Source organism: Lithobates pipiens, unplaced genomic scaffold (assembly GCF_037356315.1).
Source record: "Lithobates pipiens isolate NorthernLeopardFrog02 unplaced genomic scaffold, aLitPip1_a1.2 Scaffold_18, whole genome shotgun sequence".
Taxonomy (NCBI): Eukaryota; Metazoa; Chordata; class Amphibia; order Anura; family Ranidae; genus Lithobates; species Lithobates pipiens.
Genome location: NW_027507758.1, coordinates 532,425,281 through 532,443,975, shown reverse-complemented (window position 1 = coordinate 532,443,975; position 18,695 = coordinate 532,425,281). Strand labels below are relative to the sequence as shown.

Sequence of the window (18,695 nt, the reverse complement as noted above, 5' to 3'; positions counted from 1 at the left end):
TGCAGCACCAGCTCACCGCTGTCCTGTGCAAGCAGGACGAACTCGAGAACAGGATGCGACGCTGTAACCTTCGCTTTGTGGGGTTGCCTGAGAAGGCGGAGGGCTCTGACCCCCCCGCATTCCTTGAACGCCTGCTAATTGCCAACTTTGGCCGCGAGGCCTTCTCGTCCACCTTCACTGTTGAGCGTGCCCACCGCCTAGCCTCAAGACCTCCGCCTCCAGGTGCCCCACCGCGCACATTCATCGCAAAGATGCTCAATTACCGCGATCGGGACGCGGTCCTGCGCCTCACCAGGGAGAAGGGTAACATCCCCTATGATGACAAACGCATCGCGGTGTTCCCGGACTTCTCCGCAGAGATTCAGAAGAAGAGGGCCCAGTTCACGGAAGTCAAGCGCCAACTCCGCATCCGTCATCTAGTGTATGCCATGATGTTCCCCGCTCGGCTCCGCGTGGTGCACGATGGCAAGGCTCACTTTTTTGAAGATCCTTCAGCTGCTCTTTCCTGGCTGGAGCAGCGCCCGGACGATGCCCCTGCCTGACTCTGTTGGTCTCTGTGTGACATCTACGTGGCCCTGCAATTGTTCCTTCTCTGCAACAGTTAACCGTCAACCATGCCACTAGCCGTGAGTACTTTTGATCCCTTGTCACCCTCCCCTGGCATGCTGGGCCCCCCTTCTCCCCTGCTACTTTACAGAGCCTGCGTGCCTCTATTTGTACTCTGCATGCCCCTGCACGTGCTGCATGTCGCCCTGACTTTGCTTTCCCTGGGTCCCCTCGTCCCACAAACATTATTGCAGCCGGGAACATGGACACCGTGTTTGGCGAAGACCCTTCCATGCCGAACCCTCCTACCCGGCCGCACTGCACAGTTGACTTCTGTTCGCCCCCATTCCCGGCTGCGAGTGTGCCCGGTCACATATGCTCTACGCTCCTGGACGCCTCTCCTGCTACCCATGGTGGCCGGGCGCACTCCCCACTGTCATTTCAAGAAATGTTTCCCTGGCCGGCCTCGGTTCCCCTATGTTTTGCGGGTTACTGTGCATTTGGTTTGCCCCGCCGGTCCAGTGTAGGCACCGTTCTGTTATTCTTTGTTCTTTTCAGTTCTTGTTTGTTGCTAACACACCATGTTTTTTTTTCTGTCTGAATTTACCAATCCATGTCTGGCAGATACTCTGCTACCTGTTCATGTATCTCATGTATTGCCTGTGCTACCTCTGGTATGTGTTTGTATTCTGGGGGTAGCCCCTGTGATGGGTGGCGGTGGTGTATTCACCCTGTATGCCGCCCCTCGCGGGGGCTCCCACAGGTGGGTGGCTGGGGCATTCTGGTTACCACTTGTTTCATTATCCTGCACTGTATCTTCCATTTGCTATGGCGACCCTTAAGGTAGTCACGTGGAATGTGCGTGGCCTGCGGGAGAGATCTAAGAGGGTTGCGGTGCTATCCCACCTTAAACAGTTACGGGCTGATGTAATGGTTCTGACTGAGACGCATGTCACGGGCCAGCTGCAGTTATCCCTTAAAAAACCGTGGGTGGGATGGATGTATCATGCTCCCTATACTAACAATTCTAGTGGTGTTGCTGTCCTGGTGGCCAAATCTGTCCAATTCCGCCTACATGATTTACAATCCGATAGACGGGGTCGCTTTCTATTTCTGCATGTCACGATCGGGGGTCTTGAATTTTTGTTGTTAGCCTTCTACATTCCCCCACCTTTTCAGTTTGAGGCCCTCCAGCAGGGAATTGATTTTATGCTGCAGCATCCCTCTCTGCCGACTTTATGGCTGGGCGATTTTAATTCTGTAGTGTCCCCTGTCCTGGATAGACTTACCCGTTCCCCTGGTCCCTCTTCTCCCTCGGGTCGGACTAGATTCGGCAATTTTCTTGCCGAGTTTGCCTTGACAGACGTGTGGAGGTATAGTTATCCCACCCGTAGGGAGTACTCCTGCTTCACGCCAGCGCATGATGCAATGTCCAGGATAGACCTGATCCTGTGTTCCCCTACCCTGCTTCCATGCCTTTTGGATGCTGGGATTGGGACTAGGGTCTTGTCTGATCACTCACCTTGCTGGGCCCGGTTTCGTCTACCCTCCGCTTCGGTGTCCCGCCTGTGGAGGTTGAATCCGTTCTGGCTGACGGTCCTCCCTGATCTGGAGGCTGTTCAGAGGGAGTGGATTCATTATTTTCGGACTAATATGGACTCTGCACCGTTTGGGCTGGTTTGGGAGGCTTTTAAATTGCATGCCCGCATGTTTATGTCTACTCATGTCAATCAGTTTAAGAAATCCTCGGGACTGGCGCTGCAACAGGCTGAGGAGTTGCTGGGGGAGCTGGAGAGCGCATTTCTTGCGCATCCCACTCCCTCCAACTCCTCTAAACTGAGACTACAGTCTAGACTCACCGATCAGTTGCACCTGGCTGGGGCGGAGAGGAAGGTCTTTTTCAGCAAGCAAAGGGTTTATGAATATGGAGAGAGGGCTGGGAAACTGCTGGCTTACATGGCACATCTGGACCACAGCCCTCCGGTTGTGGTACAGCTCTTGTCTGCGGCGGGAGTCACGCTGTCGGATCCACAGGAGGTGGCTCAGGAGTTTCGGCGCTTTTATGCCGAATTATATACCTCTGAAGCCGACGGCTCCTTGGACGACTTGCGTGCCCTGCTGCAGACAGTTGACTTCCCGGTTCTCACGGACTCCCAGGTGGAGATTTTGGAGGCTCCCATCACAGAGGAGTGTATAGCAGAAGCGATAGCTTGCTTGCCACCTTCTAAGGCCCCAGGCTCAGATGACCTTCCTCGGGAGTTTTACACCCAGTTTCAGGAGGCCCTGATCCCCAAGCTCCATCTGCTATACACCCACATATTCGATACCGGCGTACTCCCTCGCTCCATGAACGAAGCGCTGCTTGTCCTTATTCCTAAGCCGGGTAAGGACCCCCTCTCCCCTGAATCATACAGACCCATCTCGCTTCTGCAGCTGGATGTTAAAATTTTGGCCAAAATTCTTGCCCTCAGACTCAACAAGGTAATACTCCATCTCATACACACGGATCAGACGGGCTTCATGCCCAGGAAAAATACTGCCTTTAACCTAAGACGACTGTTTATGAACCTACAGGCCTCTCATGACAATATTGGTTCCAGGGTTGTTGTTAGTTTGGACGCTGCCAAGGCATTCGACTCGGTGGAGTGGGGGTATTTGTGGGAATGCTTGCACAGTTTTGGCTTTGGCCCTAAATTTGTGCGTTGGATACAGCTTCTTTACCAGGCCCCCACTGCCCGAGTTCTTGTCAATGGCCAGATCTCCAGCCCCTTTTCCCTGGCGAGGGGCACGCGACAGGGCTGCCCCATTTCGCCCATGTTGTATGCATTGGCGGTGGAGCCCCTGGCGATTGCCATTAGAGCGCACCCGGGTATCCGTGGCCTCCGCGTGGGTCAGCTATCGGAGGTTATCAGCCTCTATGCGGATGATATGTTGCTATATTTGGAGGACGCTGGCCCCTCCCTGGCGGCGGTTTTGGAGGTGGTTCGCCGTTTTGGTGCTTTTTCGGGCCTCCGCATAAATTGGTCCAAGTCCCAAATTCTCCCCATCGATATCACCGCCCCCACTAGGGCGCAGACCTTATTGCCCCTCGAGTGTACGGACCGCATTAAATACCTTGGTGTACACTGCTCTCGCTCCCCCGCGGACTACGTCGACCTCAACCTTGAGCCCCTTTACCCCCTTTTGAAACGGAAGACCCAGGTGTGGTCCAGGCTCCCCTTGGGGGTCATGGGCCGCCTGGGTCTTGTTAAAATGATTCTACTCCCCAAACTCCTCTACATTTTTTGGCATGCCCCACTTCATATACCGTCGCGACTGTTCCGTGATATGGAATCGATTCTCAACTCCTTTGTTTGGGGCTCTTCCAGGCATAAGTTGGCCTGGCAGACCCTCAAGTGCCCGGTTCGTCTTGGCGGCGCTGCCCTCCCCGACCTGGAGATGTACTACTTGGCCTCCCAGCTTTCCCACTTTTATTATTTGAACACGTATGACAAACTACGGTACTCCCTCCTGGTGTGTGCCTTGATTACAGATGTCATTGCGCATCCCTTCCAAATACTCTTTTGCAGGCATAGAGCTGTCCCCTACCTGTCTTATAAGCACACTATGATTGCGCACCACTGCCGATTGTGGCGGGTGGTGCAGTCCAGATCTGGGGCCCCCTCCTTGCATGCACATACACCTCCCTGGGACAACCTCGACATCCCGGAGTTGCTGGGTATACCGGACTACAAAATATGGATATGTAAGGGGGTCATATACCTGTCTCAATTTTATGCGAGTCACGGTGTTAAGACTTTTCAGGCTCTTAAGGATGAGTTTGGCCTCCCGAACCATCTGTTTTTCCGCTACCTGCAGGTCCGTCATGCACTGCAAGCTCAGTTTGGTACTGCGCCTCCGATTCTGGCGCGTACCCCCCTGGCGAGCCTGGCTCTTGGCAGCGATTCGTATAAACTCACCTCCACCATTTATGCACACCTCCTCACTCCTCGGGCTACGGCCCATGCTTATAGTCTTAAACCTAGATGGGAGGCTGACATTGGACCGATAGACGAGCACTGGGGTGAGATGCTGTCGGCGTCGACGGAGGTCTCCCCCAGACTGTCGGATAGGCTGACTCACCTGTATATACTCCATCGCTCCTATGTCACCCCGGGAAGGTTGGCTAAGTACAAACCCGGACTTGATCCTACATGCCCCCGCTGCGGTGACCCAGCCAGTACGTTTTATCACCTCATCTGGACTTGTCCCCCCATTCAGAGGTATTGGGCTCAAATAATCCAATTCCTGCACGACCATATGGGGTCCCCCCTCACACTTTGCCCACGTCAGTGTATTCTCGGTCTTCTCCCCCTTCAGGACGAAAGTAAATACCTTAGGATACTTTTACAAGAGACTCTCTTCGCGGCTAGGATGCAGATAGCCCGACTGTGGCTCAGACCAGATCCCCCGACGTTCCAACAGTGGAAGAGAGCTGTTAATCAGACTATACCCTACAAAAGACTCATTTATTCCAACCGAGGGTGCCCTGCCAAGTTCCATAAAATATGGGATGTGTGGCTGGATACTCCCCTTAGCTGCACTGGGTAGATGATGTATACTGGAGGGTGGCAACAATCCTCTCTACCTATTCTGTATGGGTGCTTTACTGTGTGTATACATGTATTACCAGTATTCATGATTTTTGTTTACGCTGTGTTTCTTTACCTGTCACTTCGGACATGGAGTATATCCCTTTTCATGGTGTGAGGCGCCTGTTGCGCCTAATTTTTGTTTGAGTATTGTTATGTCATCTTTTTTCTTTTATGCTCAATAAACTTCACTTTGGTTAAAAAAAAAAAAATATACTGGAGGAACGTTTGCATTCATCTGCCAGGAAGCTGTGCATGGGATGTACTTGGACATGACAATGATCAAAACACAAGGCTGAGTCGACCAGTCATTGGCTACAGCAGAAGGTTCTGGAGTGGCCATCTCAGTCTCCTGACCTCAATATCATTGAGCCACTCTGGGGAGATCTCAGATGTGCAGTTCATGCAAGAAAGCCCAAGAATTTACAGGAATTGGAGGCTTTTTGCCAAGAGGAATGGGCAGCTTTACCATCTGCGAAAGATAGAGCCTCATCCACAAAAGACTTCAAGCTGTCATTGATGTTAAAGGGGGCAATACACAATACTAAGAACTGGGGTATGTAATTTTTATCAGGGTCATTTGGTTAGTTTCTGTTGTGATTACGATTTAAAAAGAGTAAACACAGTTGATTGATAATAAATGGCTTTAGCCAAACACTAACCATGAGGGAAAGAAATATTTTTGTGTTATCATTCATATTCTCTGAAAAATGGCCAAGAAATCATAAATTCTGCCAGGATATGTAAATGTATGAGCACAACTGTATTATTAAATATTTATTCAATAGATTTCCTCTTTAAATATCCCAATCTGAGCATAAAGCAGATATAAACTATAACTGGATATGATTGAGTTTGCTAAAGCTGTGTTTACCATAAAACATGATTTTTCAATATAAAACACTGTACTTATTTTTAATTTTTAAATTTTGCTTGCATTGCAGTGCTGCTAATTTCTGCCCCTTTTTAGCTACTTCATGTCTAGGCAGATTTTCTCTAGCATTTGGCTTTGCATCATTGCTCTGGATCATCTATCTGGACCATGCCACTTGTAGACTCCCCCCAGGGACATGTAACAGGGGGACCATGTAGGAGTATAGTTGTGAGGCCTCCATCCCATAACAAAGTGTGTGTGAATATTTTGTCAGCATCATCAGGAATTATGTTAATAAAAGCTACACAATTTAAAAGGAGTGAAAAACGTTCAAAATGGTGTTGGCATGTTAAAGTTTTTTACAAGGTTTTAAAGTCTAGGTTAAAGCATATCTAAACCTCTCCATGCAATAGTAAATAATACTGCAACTTTCCAGTCCTTTGGTTTGGCGGCTGAATGCTTTTTCTTTTTCTTTTTTTTTTTTCTTTTAAGTTGTATTCTTCTTCTTTTTGTTCATCTGGTGATCCTATCAATATCGCAATACATGTCCTAATAACAGCACATGCAGAGAGCACATAAATGAGCATGAAAGATTAACTGGTGTTTTTTTTTACACTGAACAAAAGGAAGAAATTAGTTTTTAGAGTTTAGATTTGCTGTAATGTGATGTTAAAGTGGTTGTAAACCCTTACAAACCACTTTGACCTACAGGTAAGCCTAGATTAAGGCTTACCTGTAGGTCCAAGAAATATCTCCTAAACCGTGTACTAAAAGAAAGTGACAGCTGTCTACGGCACATGCACCGTAGACAGCGGCACGCAGGTGCACTATCGCCGTTAGCATGCCGCTGGCTCCTGTGTCAGGTAAGTGACACATAATGGGCTACTATGCGATGCATAGTAGCCTATTATGCTTTACCTTTTCAGGGAGACAAAGAGGAAGTAAACCCATGAGAGTTTACTTCCTCTTTAAACACACACTTTAATTTATGTTATCTCTTCTATTTCTGTATGTGGATGATGACCCTGTAATTATTTTAATAAAAAAATCATCCAAGTACCTTTTTCCTAATCGATAATGAGCTGTCACGTGACCCAGATCTTTCCCAGCCTGCCTGCAGGAAAACATATGCAGTAGGAGCCTCTAGTCCTCTGCTGCTTGTTAAAAAAAAAAAGAAAAAGAAAAAAAAAACTGCCCTTGGGATACAGCATAAAAATAAATATCAATATCAGTGTCAATGAACTGTTTTAAATTGTGATACAAATGTATAATTTAAATTAAATAATTATAGTGTGGTGTGGGCAGATTTCTGCCAGTCACAGGCTATGTCACGCCCCTCCAGCCTCTGTCTTAGAATACCAGGTAGGTGAAGTCTCCATCAATTAAGATGTAATAACCCATCCCAATTGTGTTTAGCTTGTTAATGGGCATGGTGGAGGAAATGGGCTGTCATTTACTAGTGTATATGCCTACATGTGTGACTATAGTCACATGGGGAAATGCTCAGCATAGAAACAAATTGAAAACGGAACATGTGCAGAGTTGCCAACATTGCTCTGCAAAATCCCCAAATGCAGTGGGGACATGAACAGAAGGTGGAGATAGAGAGCAGCAGGATTAACCAGGTTTTTCACAGAATACAGAAAATGTATCTCATAGTGACTGAGTGAGTGTGAAAAGCATGTAATACACCATTTACTGATGTATGTTTAATGGCACTTTAAGTATACTTTACTCTAGACTTATTAAAGTGTACGTTCACCTTTACAGAAAATCTGTAAGGTGAGCTTACACTGGACCCCCTCCCCATCCCCCCCTGTTACCACTGTACCCGATCTTCCGCTGTCAGACACTGGGATGCCACTTTAACTGGTCCGGGGATTTGAAATCCCAGTGGCTTAATCTCCTCTATGTACTTCTCAGCGTGTATGGATAGGAGGCATTCTAATTGGTCAGCACTGTCACATGGGTGTCATTGATCAGTCCACCTAGCCCATCCTGTCAGCACTGAAAGAGAGGAGAGAAAGCCAGGAGGATTTCAAATCCCTGGACTGGTAAAGGGACGTCGCGGTGCCTGACAGCGGGGAATGGGGAGGGGGTCCAGTATAAGTTCACCTTACAGATTTTCTGTAAGGTGAACTTACCCTTTAAATGATTTCTTAGTCACAGCCTACACCTACATTTTATAACATTAGCATTGTAATAGTGATACAAACAGTGGTTATTTTTGACAATCCCTTATAAGCTTACTTTGATGTTGTGAGTTCTCCCTGTCTGCTGGCCATCTCTTTTCACAACATCGTAACTTCCCTGCATGCTTTGCAGCTTCTCCTCATTAGTTTGGTTTACTTTAAATTTCTAGGGACTACACATCCCATGGTACCTTGCTGCCTGCAGGCAGTGATTTTTGTACTGACTCCTCCTCCTGAAACTCCTCCTCTCAGCACCTCTATAGTTCAGATGACAGGCTCTGCGAAATGTGTGACACAGCAGTGCCTAATCACAGGGCATAGTGACTACATAGCACAGAATTCAAAGATGTACATTTGTGGGATTCTTCAAAAACTATGTTTTTTAATTAATAGTATTAAACCCAAAAGCAAACTTTTCTTTTATTGCAGTTTGCCAATTATGAGGCTGGGTACACACTTGTGCTAATTGGATGAGGGTTTCCCTGCATCCAATTCGCATGACAATAGATTGGGACTGGCTCTCAATGGAGCCGGTTCCCACATTTTTAGAGCCAATTGCACAGGGGTCCTGTGTGTCTTTGGCTCTGTTTCAGGTCAGTTCAGCCAAAAATTCGGACCTGATTCTCCCCTGAAATGGGAACAGGAGCGCACCAGACCCTTACTGTCAGACGCATCGGTTTTTAGTGTGAACCCAGCCTTAGATGTGATGGCTGCATTCATTCTCTTTTTTAGGCTTTTTTTATTCTATTCTCATCTGGTGATCCAGCCAGCAAGTCAGTTATTTTTCAAAATGTCAAGCTGTCCAGTAGAATGTATCAGTTTACATGGATTTGACAAACCATTTAACACTGACGGGTGGTTAAAATGATCAGCTTTTATTTATTCATGTAAAACCTTTATCCCAAAAGAAAAAAAAAAAGTTTGCTCTAACGTAACTGATTATAAGGCCTCATGCACACTGCTGCTCTTAAGCTGATGTTTTTGGGGCTTGTGTCCTGAATGCACCTCAGTAAAAGCCTAGGTGTCCATGCACACATAGGCTTTTTGAGGAGTTTGGGAACTGCAGAGTTTAAGGGCAGTCAGAGCTGCTCCTCCTGAACGCCAAATGCTGCTAAATGTGCCTAAGCGCTAGGCACATTTAGCACTTAAGTGTATGTTCATTTCGATGGCCAAAGTAAATTAAGATTCTGGCCAATAAAATAAACGCCCAAACACTAAACTCACCCAAACAGGTTTGAATAAAAGCAGCTTAGGTGAGTTTTTAATGCTGGTTTTCTCCTGCATTTGGGGTTTGGCTTCAACTAGTTCTGCTTTCCCACCTGTGCTCATTCCTCCAGAGTTATATATTACTAATACAGGAGGTGTGTGACAATGATGAATATAGTGGAAAGGACCAGTCCTGATATTAGGTATAGCTCACACCCAATAGAGGAGGAGCGCGGGCATAATTGTATATAATTCTAATCCACAGCCAGGTATACAAAACTCATGTGATATCCCACTCGGACTCCCTTGCACTGTATGGCCTCACACAATTTTATATAAGTCAATATCTAGGATCATACACTACAGATGTCAGCTCCTGTGGTCCAGAGGAGGGAATAGAATATACATCATGCAGGTGAAATGTAGAAACTTTGTTCTTCAATCAGCCTCCCTCGAACACCCAGCACCATGCATTGACGGACTGAAAATATTCAACTAAATACCAGTCCATATGGTAGGACACATGCTGCATCCCCTAAAACAGCCACGCTCAATTTAAAGGGTCACATATAAAGTCCAGTTTTATGAAGGGTCCCTTCACGCGGTCGATGCGCCCAGTGGACTCTGCTTTGCTCAGCAGGAGATAGCTCTGTTGATCCCCGCTGAGCAGGCGGATGACAGGTCCGTCTCCACTCACTGTGCAGAGATGGACCTGTCAGAGTCCCACTCTCCACTATGGGGAGATCGGATGAAATTGGACCGCCTATCCATTTTCATTCAATCCCACCCGGTTCCGATCCACCAGACGGATGAAAACTAGGTCACTATCCATCTGGATTTCGCGGACAGGATCGGAATGGATAGCGGATGTCAGCGGATATGTCACCGCTTCATAGAGGTGAATGGAGCGTCCGATCAGGTCTGCCTGAAAGCCCGCGTGAAAGGGGCCTTAACCACTTCAGCCCCAGAAGAATTTATCTTTAGTCAGAAAATTAAGTCCTGCTAGATCACTTCAGGCCGGCCCCTTTTGCCCCTTTTGCAGGTATAGCTATGTAAAACATTACAATAAGTATCTATACCGTTTAAAATTCAGTAATACAGTAATTCAGTAATACGCTGTCTCTCATCCTGCTCTGCACATGCTCAGTTGCTTTCTATTTTAGGCATTTTTTAGGCACTGCTCAGTTTGTAGAGGCTGATCTGCTGACAGCCTTAAAGCAGAATTAAACCCTCCTATCCTTTACAGCCATGAAAGCTACTTCTGTTTAAACTGCAACTACCATAGTGCTTCACATGTAATCAGTTATGACGCCAGCCATTTGATGGTTTGACAGTTTGGTTGAGGATACAATCAAATGTGACAGTTGGCAATCCTGACATTACAGGATTATAAGGCCCCTTTCACACTGGGGCGGTTTTCAGGCGCCACAGAGCTAAAAATAGCGCCATTGTAGCGCCTGAAAAAAACGGGCCCTTTCACTGCAATGAAAATCAATGGGACAGCGTGGCTATACCGCCGGCAAAGCGCTGCTGCAGCGGCGCTTTGCGGGCGGTTTTAACCCTCTTTCAGCCGCTAGTGGGGTTAAAACCACCCCGCTAACAGCCACAGACCACTGCTAAAACGATGGTAAAGCGTTGCTAAAAATAGCGACGCTTTACCGCCGTCGGCCACACCGCCCCAGTGTGAAAGGGGCCTAACTGTTTTTTTGAAACCATTAAATCAATGGGTTTAGTTCCGCTTTATGATTTACTGCTGTTTGTGGGCTCTGGGCTTCAGCAAAATGGCAGACTCCAGCAAGCCAGTTGTTATAGGTAAAGTTCCACTTTAACAGGTCCATGGCTGGTGTACAAACAAGGTGGGATACATGATGGCTAAAGATTTGCCTGATGGTTCATTTGGGTTCATGTAATATGGTGAATGAAGTGTTTTGCGCCCATATCTAATTTTATTTATGATCTTTGACCCAAAATTAATGGCGAGTGATGTTTCTATGTCTGAGCTCATGTCTCATCACAATCTGAGGTATGCTATTTCTATGGTATGAAAAAGTAAAATATTCCCACCAACACTACCACTCTTTTTATTAAAGTTTACAGAAATGTTGAAGAGTGCCTATAATGTGTTTATATTGCCATTGTTATTTATCATTGTTTGCCTTTGTAACATTTTGGTAATTCAATAATTCTCTTCTTGGGTCCCAGTGTGGGAATATTTTTATTTATTTTATTTTTTTTGGCTTCACTTTATTACGTTTAGGTCTATATTACTGGCCCCCTGTACAGGTGTATTTTAAAGCCCATATCAAGAGTGCAAATTTAGTGCAAGTAGCTGTGTGCATAGTAAAGGTTTCATGCAACGGTGCCAACGCCCTTAGTGTGATTTTTGTTATTTATGTAAGTTTACTTATTCACCCATAAATGGTATGAAAATACATCTATATAAAGTTGTCCACTTATAAAAATTGTCACTTTCCCAGTCCAGTTTATGTTGTTAAAGTGTGTGAGATGGCCTCAGCCTTACACCACACAAGTCACACCTTCTGACATGTTTCGTCCCACCCACCTGGTGGTTAGTCATAGAGGTTGCTTAGAGCGGCCCTGCAGGTCATATATGAACTGGTTAGTTTTGTTTTGTGACAAAGATTACTGAATGGTTTTGTATGTATATATTGCTAACTCTTAGCTTCTGTCATGTTTAAGATTTTTGCAGATAGTCTGCTGTGTTCAAGTCGCCAAGAGAACATCCAGCTGGCTGGGCATATGATGCATTGCAATGCAACTTCCATCGACCTGCCCGTGGGCATCAGTTCTAAAGGAAAAGTGATCTATAGAGTAAAATATGAGAAGAGTGTGGAGCTGGTTCTGGCTGCCAGTAGAGAATACTTCAACTCATCTGCTACCCTCACAGATAACTGTATGGACCTGGCAAGGTATGGTAAAATTCAATATTATCTATTGTAGTATGGAGTGCTGGGCTGCCAAAAGGCATGACTGAGAATCAATAGTTGTCCACAAAATTTGGATCTGGCCTTAAATACATGTTTACAGCCAGTACTGGACAGGCACCTTAGGATCTTATGACATATGTGAGTTGTAAAACAGGCTCAGATGAAGTGTTGTACGACACCCGATGCATGTCACCAAGAGCTTTTTTACACTAGCGGTTCTGGAGCAGTACAACTCTGCAGCTGCACCACACTGTTAACACCTGCATCCCCCCCTTCTTTACCCCCCATCCTTTACCCCCCATCCTTTTCCCCCTTTAGGTGTAGAGGCAACTGCTGGGTGCAACCAGAATAGCATATTTATTGCACAGTTTAAATAAAAAGCTATATCGCCAGCTTCCATACACACTTCCAGTCCTGTTCTCTGTTATCAGTACAAGATGAGTTGGGCATTAATGATACGGCCAACCACATTTTTGTGAGATAGGCCAATGGGGAATAGAATCCTTCCACTGAAAATATGGTGAAAAGCAGAGTTACCATCCTAGAAGATCATTATTTATAATCATTTCCCATACAAATCTAAGGTAGTGATTGTACAGAAATAGATTTAAAGTACTTCTATCACTATAGTGCACTGTGGGTGCTGGTTAAGGTAGGGTCCACACCAAATCAGGCAAACATTTTGGTATGAGGAACCATTGGACAATTTTCTGATAACGTGTACGCAACTATCAATAGCCAATTGAGACCTTCCAAATGAAAATTTCCAAAGGAACAAACTCCCATTTTTTTTTGTACATGAACAGAACTAACAATTTTAATTGAATTTGCACTTTTTTCGTACGGTAAAAATTGCATATGAAAGACTGCGCATGATCGGAAACAATAAACATCAATATAATGCACGTACAACGTTCCTACGTCAAAACAAAAAATGCCTTATTATACAAGATTTCTACGAGCTGCTCATCCAATTTTCTTATAGGGTGTACCATACGTCCGTGGTAGAACAGTATCTAGAGTGATACACAATGATCAGTAGGTGTTTTAACCTTATATTTCTCTCTAAACAATGAAAGGACAGAACATAAGTACAAAAAAAAAAATGCATCTCGGCCTTAGATGAGGTGCAGGAAGGGCACATATAATCCTGGTCTACTGATGTGCAGAGTTAAAAAAAATAAAATAAAAAAAAAAATTTAATAAAATAAAAAAACATTGTGGAAAATGATTTAACCTAGCTTAAAAAAATGCCTTTCCTAGTGCAGAATGTAGTAAACACTTTTAAATACAAACAATTTCATGATGAAAGGTCATTTATTATATGTGTTGTTTTATCAATTTTTTTTACTGAGTGTGATGTTATTGCTGTGAATATCTTATTAATGTGAAAAACTAAAAACGAAAAAAAAAAAAAACAAAATCAGTTTTGTGGCTATCATAAAGAATAGTCCTAAGTAGGAAATGATTTATGTTTTTCATCCGTGGTACCCCTGTTTGCTGCTTTAAGAAATCTACTAATTCTGTGGATCAGAAAAACGAATATTGTCCATAATAGCCATGGTCACTGTGTCATTAACACCATAAAAGAAAAAAAAAAACACTTTTCTGTTTTTCATATCTCATACTTTCTTGTTGGTTATTAAGGCGGGCTGTGACCATCGTGGGGTGGGGTGAATGAAATTGGAGGAGGTGGCTCCAATATGTGTTGGATGCTATTTGCATATCAGATTAGTGTTGAAAAGGTTGAGAAAGGCTGCTCTACACTGTTACACTGTAAAATGAATATTTCCAAAACGTGCACCGTTTAGGAGATATTTGCTCTTTTGGCAGCTAGTGATGTCACCAGCACATGCGCTCTGAAGGAATGGCATACCCACACCGTTCCTTCAGATTGCTGTGCCGTGGCAGTGACGTAATCGCAGCTGAGCCATTCAAGCTGCTGGAGCCTGTGAACCCGGATGGAAGACCAGGTGAAGATGGAAGCCCTGTCAGCGGTGAAAGTGAGGGCTTCCTTCTACAGTAGGTAATTCATAATGTGCTAGTATGCAATGCATGCTAGCACATTATGCCATTAGCTTGCAGGGGATTTTTTTTATTTTTTCTGTAGCAATTTACTACCACTTTAAAACATTGACTTGTTTATCAGTTGGCTCAGAAGGAGAGGATTTCTGACAACCACATGTGATGTTATGGGGCTTTGCAGTTTCCATAGTTCACTTGGATGTAGAAATCCTAAGCTTGGTGTGGATGACTGCATAGTTATGAGGAACTGGTTAATATACTTTTTTTTATTTTTTTTTTATTACATAAGTGGTGCAGTACTTTTTTATTAGCTTGTGTGCGTACTTTAACCAGTTGCCGACCGCCGCACGCCGATGTACGTCGGTACAATGGCACGGGCAGGCATAAGGACATACATGTACGTCCCTTGCCTCCCGCGGGTCGGGGGCCCGATCGGGCCCCCGCCCGGTGCCTGCGGCGGTCGGTATTCGTGCGGGAGCGATCCCGGACGAGGGGACGGCCATTCATTCATGGCCACCCCCTCGCGATCGCTCCCGACGAATAGAAATCCCCGGTGACATCACTTCCTCTCCTGTAATGTAAACACAGGAGAGGAAGTGATGTATTCTCTCCTCCGTGTCGGTATTTTCCGTTCCGACACGGAGGAGAGCGGATCAGTAAGTTGCACCAACACTCACACACACAGTAGAACATGCCAGGCACACTCACACCCCCCCTTTACCCCCCGATCACCCCCCCAATTACCCCTGCCCCCCAGTCACAATGACACCAATGTCATTTTTTTTTTTTTTTTTTTTTTTTTTGCATTGGTGTCATTTGTGACTGTAATAACTGTTAGGGCAGTTAGAGTTAGCCCCCTTTAGTTCTAATGTACCCCCCTAACCCCCCCAATAAAGGTTTAACCCCGTGATCACCCCCCGTCGCCAGTGTCACTAAGGCAGGGTTCACATTGCAGCGGTTTATGAGAACGAATGTGATTCGCACCGCACTGCAGTGCAAATCACATCCGATCTCTGTGCGATTCGAGTTCAGCCATTCGCCGCACCCGCCGCACCCGCCACACCCGCCGCACCCGCCGCAAATTCGCACGGGACCCTTTTTTTGGCCCGCAGCAGAATCGGATCGCATGGGTGTTCACACCATGCGATCCGAGTTTGCAGATCGCACTGCGATATGCGAACTGATCTGGGGGTGTCAGTAACATTTCACTGACACTCCCAGCAGTTCGCATAGGGCAGTGTGAACTGCCGCCGGGAGGCATGCGATGCGGGAACCCGCCGCGGATTCGCGGCGTTTCCGCCTCGCTCCAGTGTGAACCCAGCCTAATAAGCGATCATTTTTCTGATCGCCGTATTAGTGTCACAGGTGACGCTAGTTAGGCAGGTAGGTATTTAGGTTCGCCGCAGCTTTTTATAGCGCCAGGGACCCCCATATACTACCGCATAAAGCCCCCTGATTGCCCCCTAGTTAACCCTTTCACCAGTGATCACCATATAACTGTTACAGGTGACGCTGGTTGGTTAGTTATTTTTTTATAGTTTCAGGGCACCCGCCATTTATTACCTAATAAAGGTTTAACCCCCTGATCACCCGGCGGGTGTCATTTGTGACTAATAACTGTTAGGGCAGTTAGGGTTAGCCCCCTTTAGTTCTAAGGTACCCCCCTAACCCCCCCAATAAAGGTTTAACCCCGTGATCACCCCCCGTCGCCAGTGTCACTAAGGCTGGGTTCACATTGCAGCGGTTTATGAGAACGGATGTGATTCGCACCGCACTGCAGTGCAAATCACATCCGATCTCTGTGCGATTCGAGTTCAGCCATTCGCCGCACCCGCCGCACCCGCCGCACCCGCCGCAAATTCGCACGGGACCCTTTTTTTGGCCCGCAGCAGAATCGGATCGCATGGGTGTTCACACCATGCGATCCGAGTTTGCAGATCGCACTGCGATATGCGAACTGATCTGGGGGTGTCAGTAACATTTCACTGACACTCCCAGCAGTTCGCATAGGGCAGTGTGAACTGCCGCCGGGAGGCATGCGATGCGGGAACCCGCCGCGCATTCGTGGCGTTCCCGCATCGCTCCAGTGTGAACCCAGCCTAATAAGCGATCGTTTTTCTGATCGCTGTATTAGTGTCACAGGTGACGCTAGTTAGGCAGGTAGGTATTTAGGTTCGCTGCAGCTTTTTATAGCGCCAGGGACCCCCATATACTACCGCATAAAGCCCCCTAATTGCCCCCTAGTTAACCCTTTCACCAGTGATCACCATATAACTGTTACAGGTGACGCTGGTTGGTTAGTTATTTTTTTATAGTTTCAGGGCACCCGCCATTTATTACCTAGTCTCACTAGTGTACCCCTAAATTTAGGGGTGTCTACTTTCCAAAATGGGGTCATTTGGGGGGGGTTTGTGCCATCTTGGCATTTTATGGCCTTCAAAACTGTAACGCCCTTAGAAAGCCTGAAGGCGGTGCTTGGTTTTCGGGGCCCCGTACACGGCTAGGCTCCCAAAAAGTCCCACATATGTGGTATCCCCATACTCAGGAGAAGCAGCAGAATTTATTTTGGGGTGTCATTTCACATATGCCCATGGCATGCGTGAGCAATATATCATTTAGTGACAACTTTGTGAAAAAAAAAAAAAAAAAAAAAAAGTTTGTAATTTTCCCGCAACTTGTGGCAAAATATAAAATATTCCATGGACTCAACATGCCTCTCAGCAAATAGCTTGGGGTGTCTACTTTCTAAAATGGGGTCATTTGTGGGGGTTTTGTGCCATCTTGGCATTTTATGGCCTTCAAAACTGTAATAGGTAGTGAGGAGTGAAATCAAAAAATTACGCCCTTAGAAAGCCTGAAGGCGGTGCTTGGTTTTCGGGGCCCCGTACGCGGCTAGGCTCCCAAAAAGTCCCACATATGTGGTATCCCCGTACTCAGGAGAAGCAGCAGAATTTATTTTGGGGTGTCATTTCACATATGCCCATGGCATGCATGAGCAATATATCATTTAGTGACAACTTTGTTAAAAAAAAAAAAAAAAAAAAAAAAGTTTGTAATTTTCCCGCAACTTGTGGCAAAATATAAAATATTCCATGAACTCAACATGCCTCTCAGCAAATAGCTTGGGGTGTCTACTTTCTAAAATGGGGTCATTTGTGGGGGTTTTGTGCCATCTTGGCATTTTATGGCCTTCAAAACTGTAATAGGTAGTGAGAAGTGAACTCAAAAATTTACGCCCTTAGAAAGCCTGAAGGCGGTGCTTGGTTTTCGGGGCCCCGTACGCGGCTAGGCTCCCAAAAAGTCCCACATATGTGGTATCCCCATACTCAGGAGAAGCAGCAGAATTTATTTTGGGGTGTCATTTCACATACGCCCATAGCATGTGTGAGCAATATATCATTTAGTGACAACTTTGTGTAAAAAAAAAAAAAAATTTTTTTTTTTGTCATTATTCAATCGCTTGAGGCAAAAAAATAAAATATTCAATGGGCTCAACATGCCTCTTATCAATTTCCTTAGGGGGTCTACTTTCCAAAATGGGGTCATTTGGGGGGGTTTTGTACTGCCCTGCCATTTTAGCACCTCAAGAAATGAGATAGGCAGTCGTAAACTAAAAGCTGCGTAAATTCCAGAAAACGTACCTTAGTTTGTAGATGTGACAACTTTTGCGCAAACCAATAAATATACAATTATTGACTTTTTTTTTACCAAAGACATGTGGCTGAATACATTTTGGCCTAAATGTATGACTAAAATTGAGTTTATTGGATTTTTCTAATAACAAAAAGTAGAAAATATCATTTTTTTTCAAAATTTGCGGTCTTTTTACGTTTATATCGCAAAAAATAAAAATCGCAGAGGCAATCAAATACCATCAAAAGAAAGCTCTATTTGTGGGAAGAAAAGGACGCAAATTTTGTTTGGGTACAACATTGCATGACCGCGCAATTACCAGTTAAAGCAGCGCAGTGCCAAAGTGTAAAAAGACCTCTGGTCATTTACCAGCAAAATGGTCCGGTCTGAAAGTGGTTAAGTACATTAGCAGATTTTGTAAAGCTTATAAAAGCGATCTTCGTGTGCCTGGTGAGTCGGTTCTAGCCTCTCCTAAATTAGTTTTGGGCTTGTAGTGAAAGCTTCCAGACAAAAGATCTAATAGAATAAGTTACGTGGGTATGTGTGAACTGTTCTGGTCCAGGCTGGCTCCTTTCTTTTCTAGTGTATAGAGGCATTTAGGAGTTTTAATGGAATATTTACCAGTGCTCAGCTGAGTACA

At 45.5% G+C, this 18,695-nt stretch overlaps 1 protein-coding gene across 2 annotated transcripts in view; it reads left to right on the top strand.

Moving 5' to 3' along the window:
• NBAS (NBAS subunit of NRZ tethering complex) overlaps positions 1-18,695 on the top strand; it is a 1,050,553-nt gene that overhangs the window by 365,979 nt on the left and 665,879 nt on the right. For both annotated transcript variants that reach the window (XM_077488811.1, XM_077488809.1), the window contains exon 30: positions 12,150-12,379. In XM_077488811.1, the coding sequence (XP_077344937.1) occupies positions 12,150-12,379 (230 nt within the window). The remainder of the gene's footprint in view (positions 1-12,149; positions 12,380-18,695) is intronic.